This window comes from Scyliorhinus canicula, chromosome 9, assembly GCF_902713615.1.
Source record: "Scyliorhinus canicula chromosome 9, sScyCan1.1, whole genome shotgun sequence".
In the NCBI taxonomy this organism is placed as follows: Eukaryota; Metazoa; Chordata; class Chondrichthyes; order Carcharhiniformes; family Scyliorhinidae; genus Scyliorhinus; species Scyliorhinus canicula.
In genome coordinates, this window is record NC_052154.1 from 152,231,400 (window position 1) to 152,244,237 (window position 12,838).

At 48.9% G+C, this 12,838-nt stretch overlaps 1 protein-coding gene across 7 annotated transcripts in view; it reads right to left on the minus strand.

Moving 5' to 3' along the window:
* Nucleotides 1–12,838, minus strand: part of LOC119971796 (aryl hydrocarbon receptor nuclear translocator-like protein 1) — a 94,571-nt gene that overhangs the window by 3,895 nt on the left and 77,838 nt on the right. For all 7 annotated transcript variants that reach the window (XM_038807937.1, XM_038807933.1, XM_038807935.1 and 4 more), the window contains 2 exons: nucleotides 4,378–4,471; nucleotides 2,580–2,682 (listed from right to left, as the gene is read on the minus strand). In XM_038807937.1, coding sequence (XP_038663865.1) covers nucleotides 2,580–2,682; nucleotides 4,378–4,471 — 197 coding nt within the window. The remainder of the gene's footprint in view (nucleotides 1–2,579; nucleotides 2,683–4,377; nucleotides 4,472–12,838) is intronic.

The window sequence follows — 12,838 nt, forward strand, 5'->3', positions numbered from 1 at the left end:
TTTTGTGAATTCATAAGATTTCCCATTGATTGTAGTCTGGGGGAGCTTCAACGGTGACCCTGTGGAGGCACACAGTCTCACTGACAGCAACTTCTGAATTTCCCCGTTCTGTGCATGGGCGCCGTTAGTTTCAGTGGAGTAAAGACCGAGAACGCTGACAATTTAATTGCCATTTTACCATTGCGAAATCCAGGCCAATAGATGCAATAATTGCAGAATTAGTCAGTGTGAAAAGGCTGTGAAGTGAGTATCCCCTGACAAGAATCTGTCAGCTAATTCCCCATTAGCCAGAATCTGAGACTCCGCAGAGCCTTTATTACAGGCAGTCAAATGGATTACTGTTGAGTGCCTCAAATTAAATGGGCCATTCAGTATTAACTACGTCAAACACTTAAATCACAGGGCTTGGCTGGATGCACAACTATTTCCACAGACCATGAATCATCCCTTACGAATCTGAGCTCCTGCTCCATTGGTAAAGCAGACCCACAGTTAAAATGTGCACTTTCCTTGTGACATCATCCGACTTGCGGGTTAACCGATATTTAATTAAGAAAAAAGGAAAATGCAGGAAGTATTGGACTGGATAGCACATGTTTAAAAAGACAAATTAATGTCTTGGGCACCACCCATCACCAGAATTGAGATGTTGGAAAATAAGAAGTTTCTTTAGCGTGAGTAGGAGTAGGCGATTCAGCCTCTTGACTCTGTTCCACAATGAGAACAGGTGTGGGCCATTCAGCCCCTTGAACCTAGTCTGAACAAAATATAAAGGACACAGGAAACACAAGCTTGCCCCCCCCCCCCCCAATCCCCCTCACCCAATCCCCTCTCCCCCCCCCCCCCATTACTTTCTCATTCTGCTTTGTCCCATTAGAGCGCATAGTTTTAATCAAGGGTTCTGAAAATGAAAAGTTTCTCTCTGAAATACAGGTGCAAACAAAACAAGAGATAACAATCATAGGGTCCTTGGAACAGTCTTGCTTATTAGATTAAAATATTGCAGATTGGTGGCGCAGTGGTTAACACTGCTGCCTCGCGGCACTGAGGACCCGGGTTCGATTCCGGCCCGGGTCACTGTCCGTGTGGAGTTTGCACATTCTCCCCATGTTTGCGTGGGTCTCACCCCCACCACATCCCAAAGATCTGCAGGTTAGGTGGATTGGCCAAGCTAAAATGCCCCTTAATTGGAAAAAAAATTGGGTACTCTAAATTTATTTTTAAAGATATTGCAGATTGAATGGGGAGGTACTTATTTTAAAAAATATTGCCGATTGAATAGTTGGGGGGGGGGGGGGGAGAAAGAGGGGGTTAGAGAAAGCTGTTGGACTGTTAAGTTGAGAATTGTCCAATTGTGTAAGAATAGCATTCTGATTCCCTGGGAAGGCCCATCCTGGGGGGGGCACTGGATGTCATTGAGGAGGAAAAAAAGAAATACATTTGTCTAGCGCCTCCCACAGCCTCAGGACATACCAAAGAACTTTACAGCCAATGCAGTAGTTTGGAAGTGGAGTCACTGTTGAAATGCATGAAACCTGGTAGCAATAATGTTTTGGGATCTTTTATGTCCACTTGAGGGGAAATCAGGCCGTGGGGCCCAACATGTCCCACTCCACTTCACCTCACCCTATCAGCATAGCCACCCATTCCTTTTGCCCTTGTTTTTGTCCAGTTTTCTCTTCAATGCTTATCTGCCATTTGCTTCAATTACATTGTGCAAGGGTGAAGGACACAATGGAAGGCGATGCTGAGGATCCGGGTTCGAATCCCGGCTCTGGGGTCACTGTCTTTCTGGAGTTTGCGCATTCTCCCCGTGTCTGCGTGGATCTCATCCCCACAACCCAAAGATATGCAGGGTAGGTCGATTGGCCACAATAAATTGCCCCTTAATTGGAAAAATAATAATTGGTAAAAACAATGGGAGGCGACAAGGAAATAGAAATGGATTAAAGAATCAGAGTTTCATTAGAGCACAGGATGCCATGAGGCTGGCCAGCCAATTCCAGCCTACTGTAGAGTAATACGGTCAGTCCCATTCCTTCGCTCTATCCCTGTAATCCTGCAAGTATATTTTCCTCACATGCCCATCAAATTTCCTTCTGAAATCATTCTTCTCTCTGCTTCCACCAGCTTTGTAGGCAGCAAATTCCCGGCCATTAACATTTGCTGCATAAAAAGGTCTTCCACCCTGCCCACCCCTGCATCGCTGTCCCAAGACCGGAAATCTGGCTCCATCAGCTAATGGGAACAGTTTTCCATTATCTCCCTTATCTAAGCCTGTTATAATCTCCGACATGTCTGTCTATCAGATCTCCCCTCGTTCTCCTTTGCTCAAAAGGAGAAGAGCGTTTCCATCCTAACCTTGTAGCAGCAATTCCTCATCCCTGCAACCATTCCTGGTAAATCCCCTCTGCACCCTCACACCTATGACCAGAACTGGCTGCAATATTCCAGTCGTGGCCCAGACGGAGCTTTATAAAAAAAACTAGCACCAACACAGTATTTGGCGCAGGACCCAGGTTTAGAACTTGGGGGAACTGATACGATTTGCGATTGATAACAAAGGGAGCAACACTTACTGAGCAGAGAGCTGTTGTCAGTGTATGGGTAACCAGTGCTGTCAGTCACATGCCCTGGCAATACTCCTGCATTGGTTATGTCTGATGTGCCGCCATTCAGAATCTGGGGAGAGACAGATCACAACATCAGAGTCAAAGAATAACCCAAATACATGGTCCCACTTGCACCAACTCTTTCTTCAACTACACCACGGACAAGAAAAACAGCTTATACATACATCGCACACTTAATGTAATAAGACATTCGCAGGAGCTATAAACAGAAAGCATGACTCCGAGGCACATATTTGCAAGGTGTTTAGAAGCTTGGTCAATGTGATAGGTTTTAAGGAGTGCCTTAAAGGAGGGAAGCGACTTAGAGAGGGAATTCCAGATGTGAAGTCACTAGAGAGGCTGGGGTTTCTCCCAGTGGAGCAGAGAAGTTTAATTGGAGATTTTAATGGAGGTGTTCACAATCATGAAGGTTTTCGCTAGGCTAAATGAGAAACTTTTTCCACTGGCAAGTGCGTTAGTAACGAAAGGATAAGATAACTGTTAAAGGAATCAGGGCAGAGATGAAGAAAATGAACAAAATATTTATAATTGAAACATTGTTCTGTCAGAAACCATTTTATAACTCAATATATGTCTATTATGAAACGTGTGACGAATTATTTAATGAGAGGATGTAAAGTAGGCATGATAATCAAGAAAACTCACTCTTCATCTGACCCATTAAAAAAAAATGAGAGTACCCAATTCTCTTTTTCCCAATTAAGGGGCAATTTAGCGAGACCCTGCACATCTTTGGGTTGTGGGAGTGAGAGCCATGCAGACACGGGGAGAATGTGCAAACTCCACACTGATAGTGACCCAGAGCCAGGATCAACCCCGGTCCTCGGCACAGTGTTAATACTCATCGGACCTATTTTACCAACAAATGGACAGAGATTAAAGTTCACGGGTACAGACACATCGGGCTGGATTCTCCGTCCCGCCACATTTCTGTCCCGACCCGCCGGCGGGATTCTCCGTTACGCCGGCCGGTCAATGGGGTTTCCCATTGTGGGGCAGCCCCACGCCATCTGGAAACCCCCAGGCGCCGGCAAAACGGCTGTGAGAATCACTGCGGCAGAGAATCCTGCCCATTAAGTTCACATGACCAAAGGTGACCAGTACTCTACTTTTATTTACCAATCAGAAACTCAAACAGCCCCATCCATATTGGAGGTGTAAAACTGGTTTTAATATTGGAAATGTGGCAGTCAATCTGTGCACAGTAAGATCCCACAAAAAGCAATTTTATAATGACCAAATCGCATTTTTTGGTAATGTTGATTTGGGGATAAATATTTACCAGGACACCAGGAATGACTCCACTGCCCTTCGAGGCAGCGTCAGGAGATATTTTAAATCCACCAGAATGGACAGATGGGGCCTCACTTTGATATTTCATCTTAAAGACAGCACCTCTGACTATGCAGCATTCCCCCAATAAGAGTTGCAGTTACAGGAAGTATGCACTACAAGAAAGAGTTCACTGCTGAATCTCCTGCGGAATTGCTCTCTGGTAGCTGGAGGTTATGGGATATCTTTTGGCTGTGAATAGGAAATGGCTGAGTGTGGTTACAGCATCACCTCGGGAGCAATAGATGATTCTTGCTGTTATTTTTAAGAGGTAACACTGCCATCCTGTGGAGAGAGTAAGAACAGCAGTGGATACCATCCCTAGTTTCACTACTGTATTATTGACTTAAATGGACCGGGGACATTGATGGAACCAGCTCAAGGGTGGTATGGACGCAGAATAAATTCCTACCTTCTTCCCTACTGGAGATGATGCATCAGGAGGTGGCGTGTTGGTGATGTTAAGCGGACTAGAGCTGCAACTTGAAGGGGAGGATCCTCTAATCCTGTCAAATACAAAGTCACATTACAACAACAATAACTTATTTAAATAGCATCTCTAATGTAATGAAACATACCAAGATAATCCTCAAGAATATTATAAAACAAAGTATGACATGGAGCCACATCAATAGATACTTGGTCAAATAACCAAAAGCCTGGTCAAAGGAGATTTTAAGGAGCGTCTTAGAACATAGAACATAGAACATAGAACATAGAACAGTACAGCACAGAACAGGCCCTTCGGCCCTCAATGTTGTGCCGAGCCATGATCACCCTACTCAAACCCACGTATCCACCCTATACCCGTAACCCAACAACCCCCCCCCCCCCCAACCTTACTTTTATTAGGACACTACGGGCAATTTAGCATGGCCAATCCACCTAACCCGCACATCTTTGGACTGTGGGAGGAAACCGGAGCACCCGGAGGAAAGGAGGAAAGAGAGGTTGAGAGTTTAGGGAGGGAATTCCAGAATTCAGGCTTAGGAAGTTGAAGGCAGGGCCAACAGAGATGGAATGATTCAAATCAGGATGCTCAAGAGGCCAGAATTAGAGGGGTGCAGCTACTTCAGAGGAAATTACAGAGATGGGGAGCAGTACAGCTATGGAGAGATTTGAAAACATGAAGAGAACTTTAAAACAAAGACGTTGCTTAACCAGAAGCCAGTGTAGCTAAGTGAGCACAGGGGCAATAGGGGAATGGGACTTGGTGTGATTTGGTCAAGTTGAGCGAGTGGGCAAATGCATGGCAGATGCAGTATAATGTGGAGAAACGGGTTATCCACTTTGGTGGAGCAAAAACAGGAAGGCAGATTATAATCTGAATGGCTGTAGATTGAGAGAGGAGAATGTGCAGAGAGACCTGGGTGTTCTTGTACACCAGTTGCTGAAGGTAAGCATGCAGTTGTAGCAGGGGTAAAAGCGGCAAAGGGCATTTGGCTTTCATAGTGAAAGGATTAGAGTATAGGAGCAGGGATGCCTGGCTACAATTATAGGAGAGCCTTGGTGAGACCGCACCGGGAACATAAGTGTGCAGTTTTGCTCTCCTTATCTGAGGATTTTCTTGCTCCAGAGGGAATGCAGCCAAAGTTTATCAGACTGATTCCTGGAATGGCAGGACTGAAATACAAGGCGGGATTGACTCAGCTAGGATTAAATTCACTGGAGTTCAGAAGAAGAAGAGGGAATCTCAAAGAAACCCATAAAATTCCACCGGGACTAGACAGGGCAGATGCAGCAAGAATGTTCCCGATGGCAGGGGAGTCCAGGACCAGGGGTCACAGTCTAAGGATTCGGGGCAGACTATTTAGGACTGAAATTCTTATGTGAGAAGTTGTGGGAAGGTCTGACGCATTCCAAGGATATCAAAAATTGGAAAAAAGAACCCAGGGAAAATTGGAGCGAGCTAAAGTCCGCCATCGAACATGGTGAGGAGTTCAGCGCGAGAAAATATGGCAGGAGAGAGCTCTTCGGTTGACGCTGCGCCCATTACAGTGGAAAAGATGGCTGAAGTGATGGCTGGGGAGTTTGGGCGGCTGTATTCAAATTTAAGATAATTGAACTAGAGGGGGAGAGGAAGACGTTTATCTGTGCAGTGGGTTTTTGTCACCTGGCACGGATAGGGTGCTGACAACAGATTCAGTTGTAACTTTCCAAAGGGAACTAGGTAAATAATTGAAAACTTTTCAGGGCTATGGGTTAAGCACAGGGAACCTGGGCTCCATTTGATGGGCTGACATAAGGACGATGGGCCAAATGGAGTCCTTTTGTGCTGTCTGGTTTGATGATTCTATTCTATTTTTATTTTATCATTTGGCATATTCAAATCTTACCTGTTCACAATTAATGGTTAGCTCACCAGCTTGGTGCGCATATGACCCTAAGGTGAGCTTCTGCCCTGGTATTGAGCCAACACCAAGACTGCAAATTTCCACTTTGTAACACTGCCCAACGTTGCCCCAATGTCAGCACAGCTGCTGCTAAAACCCTCATTGATACCTTAATTATCTCAACTTGACTATTCTAATGCACTCCTCATTGCACGTTTACAACAGTAAAATGTCCTCGTTTACTAACAGTAAAGTTGAGGTCGTCCAAAACTCTGCTACCATGCCTTAGAAACATAAAAAAGAGAAGGAGGTATACACCAATCGAACCTGCTCCGCCATTCATTAATATCATGACTGATCCAACTCAGGCAACACAAGGGAAAGTGATTAAGGAGATGAAGAAAAAGCTATCCGACCAGGACGACGAGTTGGTCATATTGGCCCTTAAGGTGGAGGCGCAGGATGACCTCCCAAGAAGTGGCAGGAGAGGCTGGAGGACCTAGAAAACAGGTCCAGGAGACAGAACTTGAGAATTGTGGGCCTCCCCGAAGGTGTGGAGGGGTCGGATGCAGGAGCATTTGTGTCCAAGATGCTGGAGACACTGATAGGGGCGGGGGTATTCCCTTGACCCCTGGAGCTGGACAGGGCGCACAGAGCCCTCGCAAGGAAGCCCAAGGCGAGTGAACCGCCGAGGGCCATGGTGCTGAGATTTTATCGCTTCTCGGACAAGGAATTTGTCTTGCGGTGGGCAAAAAAAAGAATGGAGGAGCAGATGGGAGAACAGCATGATATGCATCTACCAGGACCTGGGTGCGGAGCTGGCCAAGAGGGGTGCTGGATTCAACCGGGTGAAGGCGACCCTCTTCAGCAAGGGCGTGAAATTTGGGATGTTACACCCAGCGAGGCTACGGGTCACGTACAGGGAACGGCATCACTATTTTGAGACGCTGGATGAGGCGTGGTCATTCGTCAAACAAGAAAAGCTGGACTCGAATTAAAGGACGGCTAAGCTTTGGTGGAATGCGGCGGTGGGGCTGGGTAACACGGTACCGTTTCTAATATAAGATTGTATACAATGTTGGGTGCGTGTAAGGGCTGTGGTGGTGGCTGGAGGGTGCAGTGTTTTCGGCAAAGTTGAGATACGGAGGGGGGGAGGAGGCCCTGTACTTAGTGCGAGTTTTCGGGAAATTGGAGCCTTGGTTCATCAAGTGTCTCCTCACGGAGCAATGTTAGTGTCTTCTATTTATTTTTTGTTTCGTATTACTATTTACTCACTGTGGCTGGAGAGGTAGTTTAATTGGTTTATTCATGTGGGGAGGAGGGTCCGGACAATGAGGCGACTGTCTGATCGACGCCAGGGGCGGGAGCTGCCAGGGTCAGCATGGGTTGGCTGACTCTCGGGGGCTTCGTGGTGGGTGAGCAAGTGTCCAACTGGTGCTTGGCGGGGGGTTTTGGGTTGTGGGGCAGTTGGGGGGGGGTGTCATAATATACACACAGGTATATGATGGTGCAGCGATTGACACACAGGATGACCAGTGAACACAGAGAACACAGCAGCCAATCACCAGACAGGACACGACCACTATGAAGCCAGAGGGCACTAGTTTTCCCGCTCTCTTGGGATCCAGCCTCAAGACAGTCAGAGCCCGTGAGCAACAACTAGAACATACACCATGTGATAGTAAGATAGTCTGGTCAGGTTAGCCTCAGGTCTCCAGTCAAGTCAGCATAGTGTCAACCCACAGTTAAAGTATGTATGATAGTTAAAAGTTCAATAAAATCGAGTTGCACTTCTTCAACTGTTGTAAGCCTGTCTCTTTCACTGCTATGGTAAACGCAGTCCTTGCAGACCCAGCTTACCCAACACATCATGGTACCAGTGAGTCATGCTTGAGTTTGATGGATCTACCGTGAGATAGTCTGCCTTTGACCAGCAATCAGCCATTTGGTAACATGGACAGCATCCGCCCTCCCCCGCAGCTCCGCATCATTCCAGCTGTACCTTGAAGCCATCGACCTGGAAGCCGCATCGGATGCCAGGAAGATCGCTCTCGTCCTCTCTACAGCCAGGGACCACGCTATTCACATCTTTAACTCCCTCACCTTTGCTGGAGGCGAGGACAAGACAAAGTTTAAAACAGTCCTGCTGAAGTTCGACAGCCACTGTGACATCGAAGTCAACGAGAGCTTTGAACGCTATGTGTTCCAGCAGAAGCTTCATGGTAAGGATGAACCTATCTCTGTATCCTCGTGCAATCCTGCAACTATGGCTCCACTTCCGACTCCATGATCCGCGACCAGATCATTTTCGGGGTCCACTCCGTTCCCCTTCGCCAGCAGCTCCTTAGAGTTAAGCAGCTCACCCTTACCATTGAGACCTGCATTCTACACGAGTACGCTAACAACCAGTACTCCCATATCAAGGCGGCAGAGACGGCGCGGCAAGGCCCCCACGATGCGGACCGGGTGCAGGCATTAACAAAACAGCTCCAGGGCCCCAGAGTCTGGATGAGGGCGGCCATTTTGCATGCTTTTCCCAGGCTCCTGTGCATGCATGCCACAACCAAACTGCGCAAGTGCGCACATCGTTCGACCGCACCGCGCATTCGCGGTGGCACACGGAGCGTCCTGATGTCGGCGCCATGATGTGCAACAACTGTGGCTCCGCACATTTAAAGCGGCAATGTCCAGCGAAATCTCAACGCTGTCTCCAGTGTGGCAAGCTTGGCCACTACGCAGCCTTGTGCAGATCTGCTCAACTGCCCAACACACATCGATCCCAGCCGCAGCGCAGGAACGTCCGTTCAGTACAGCAACCCGTTGCAGACTCCGACACCGACATGGTTCCAGATCCCGACACCAAGGGCCTCACATCCCCATTCCGGGTGGGCATCATCACCAAGCATACGATGCTTTCAGCCAAGAAGGTGAAACAACTCCCAGTGATGAGCATTGATCCGGAAGACTAGTGGTTGCCACCCTTATGGTCAACAACTCTCGCATACACTTCAGGCTGGACACCGGCGCTTCAGCGAACCTCATTTCAAAGTCTGACCTTGACACCATCCGCGTCAAGCCAAGCATTCTTCCACCGGCCTGCCAGCTCCTCGACTACAATGGCAATGCCATTGCTGCCAGTGGCTCATGCCAGCTTGCGGTATCCCATCGTTCTTCAAAAGCAACCCTGCGTTTTGAAATTGTAGGAACCAACAGAGCTTCCCTGCTCGGTGCTCGGGCCTGCAAACTCCTGAATCTTGTGCAGCGCGTTCACACCATGTCGGCCGCAGAGGCAACGGCCTCGCCAGATGTCAACTTCCAAACCCAACTCGATGACATCATAGCACAATACCACAGCGTCTTCGAAGGTATGGGCACACTCCCTTACCGATACAAGATGCTGCTGAAGCCGAATGCCACACCCATGGTTCATGCACCGCGTCGGGTGCCGGCACCCCTTAAGGACCTCCTCAAGCAGCAGCTGCAAGACCTCCAGGACCAGGGCGTCATTTCTAAGGTCACGGAACCCACGGACTGGGTTAGCTCCATGGTTTGTGTAAAAAAAAAACCGTCAGGGGAACTTCGCATTTGTATCGACCCCAAAGATTTGAACCGTAACATCATGAGGGAACACTACCTATACCTAAAGGAGAAGAGCTCGCCAGTGAAATGGCTCACGCCAAGTTTTTCACGAAGCTGGATGCCTCCAAGGGGTTTTGGCAAATACAGCTGGACGCGTCCAGTCGAAAGCTGTGCACATTTAACACCATGTTCGGTTGTCACGGTTACAACCGATGCCCTTTGGCATCATCTCCGCCTCTGAGGTGTTCCACTGAATAATGGAGCAAATGATGGAGGGCATCGAGGGGGTGCGAGTGTATGTCGATATCATCATGATCTGGTCCACAACTCCGCAGGAGCACATTGATCGCCTCAAACGAGTGTTCCAGAGGATCCACGAGCATGGCCTCCGACTCAATAGAGCCAAATGCTCGTTCGGTCAAGCAGAAATAAAGTTCCTTGGCAACCACATTTTGCAGTTCGGTGTTCAGCCAGATGCAGACAAGGTGTCGGCGATCAACGCTATGAAGACCCCGGAGGACAAGAAGGCGGTCCTCCGCTTCCAAGGGATGGTCAACTTCCTTGGGAAGTTTATCCCCAACCTTGCATCACACACAACAGCTCTCCGCAATCTCGTTGAAAAAACTACGGACGTCCAGTGGCTACCCGCTCATGAGCGAGAGTGGCATGAGCTCAGGGCGAAACTCACCAAGGCCCCGGTACTGGCGTTTTTCGACTCCGCTAAGGAGACAAAGATCTCCACCGACACGAGCCAGGCTGGCATTGGGGTAATACTCCTCCAGCGGGACGAATCCTCCTCCTGGGCCCCAGTCGCATATGCATCTAGAGCCATGACACCTACTGAGCAACAATATGCTCAGATTGAAAAAGAATGCCTGGGCCTCCTCACAGGGATTGAAAAATTCCATGATTATGTGTATGGCCTCCCCAAATTCATGGTCGAGACGGACCACAGGCCATTGGTTCACATCATCCAAAAGAACCTCAATGATATGACGCCACGGCTACAACGTATCCTCCTCAAACTCCGTCGCTACAATTTCGACCTGGTCTACACCCTGGGCAAAGAGCTCATTGTCGCCGACGCACTCTCTAGATCCATCACCACGCCGTTTGAGCAGTCGGACTTTGTCTGTCAGATAGATGCTCAGGTGAGGTTTTGTGCATCCAACTTTCTGGCCACTGATGAAAGGGTCATGCAGATTCGTCAGGAGACGGCCAGGGATCCGTTACTCCAGCGGGTCATGCGCGATCTCACGGATGGTTGGCAAAAGGGGCAGTGCCCACAGTTCTGTAATGTAAAGGACGATCTAGCAGTAGTGGACGGCATACTAATGAAGCTGGACAGGATAGTAATCCCACAGAGCATGCGAGAGCTGGTCCTCGGACAAATCCACGAGGGTCACCTGGGGGTTGAAAAGTGTCGCCTGCAGAGGATGCAACAGTCTCGGGCCCAATGCAAGTCGGCGTACGACGCCCACGCCACAGATCTCCCTGCTCTGGTCCCAGCTGACCTGGTTCGTGCTCAACTACCTGACAGTGGCTGGTCTGCCACAGCTGTGGTGGTTAAGCAAGTGGCCCCGAGATCGTTCCTTGTTCGCATGCCTGATGGCTCCTTTCTTCGGCGTAATAGGCGGGCACCGCGGCTACTTCCACGCTCGCCACCTGAACGCGATGTCCCGCCTCGCCTGCTGGTTCCTCAGGACGTGCCCTTCCACGAGGCCACCGATCTGCCAGTTCTTTCACCGATCTCTACATTGGAGGCAGTTCCGCCCATTCCAGTGCAGGCGGCTCCTGACCCACCCTTGAGGCGGTCAACCAGAATTCGTCGCCCGCCACAGAGACTGAATTTATAGATTGAATGTTTCATTGCTTTGTGATCCGTTTACACATCTGTACATATTGTTTCTTCCTAATTTGTTATTTGCCCTCTATCTGCACTAGACACCTTCCCATGTAAATACGTTCACATACTTTGCATATAGTCACACACACACACACACACACACACAAAAGTAAAGAAAAAAGGGGGGGTGGGAGAGATGTCATAATGTACATACAGGTATATGATAGGGGCTTTTCACAGTAACTTCATTGAAGCCTACTCGTGACAATAAATGATTTTCATTTCATGATGGTGCACAGACAGGCAGTGATTGACACACAGGATGACCAATGAACACACAGAACACAGCAGCCAATCACCAGGCAGGACACGACCACTATAAAGCCAGAGGGCTCTAGTTTTCCCACTCTCTGGGGATCCAGCCTCAGACAGTCAGAGCCCGTGAGCAACAACTAGAACATACACCATGTGGTAGTAAGATAGTCTGGTCAGGTTAGCCTCAGGTCTCCAGTCAAGTCAGCATAGTGTCAACCCACAGTTAAAGTATGTATGATAGTTAAGAGTTCAATAAAATCGAGTTGCATTTCTTCAAGTGTTGGAAGCCTGTCTCTCTCACCACTGCAGTAAACGCAGTCCTCGCAGACCCAGCTTACCCAACACCTCAAGGGGGGGGGGGGGGGATGCTGCTTTGCTGACAGAGCTATCAATTGAGGGGTACCAATTGAGGGTCGGGGGCGGCGGCTCCCTGCGGGGACGCTCCAGGAAGAGATGGGAGCAGGCTCGAGGTTGGCCAAGAAAGGGCGATGGCTAGTCGGCACGGGGAGGGGGTGGTTAGCCCCCCGTCCAGGCTGATCACGTGGAATGTGAGAGGTTTGACTGGGCCGGTCAAAAGAGCGCACGTGTTCGCGCATCTAAAGGGGTTAAAGGCAGACGTAGCAATGCTTAAGGAGGCACATTTAAAGCTCGCAGATCACACAAGATTGAGAAAAGGATGGGTAGGCCAGGTGTTCCATTCAGGGCTGGATTCGAAGACCAGGGGTTAGCAATTCTGATCAGTAAGGGTGTGGCATTCGAGGCTGGGAGAACTGTGGCAGATAAGGGGGGCACGTATATAA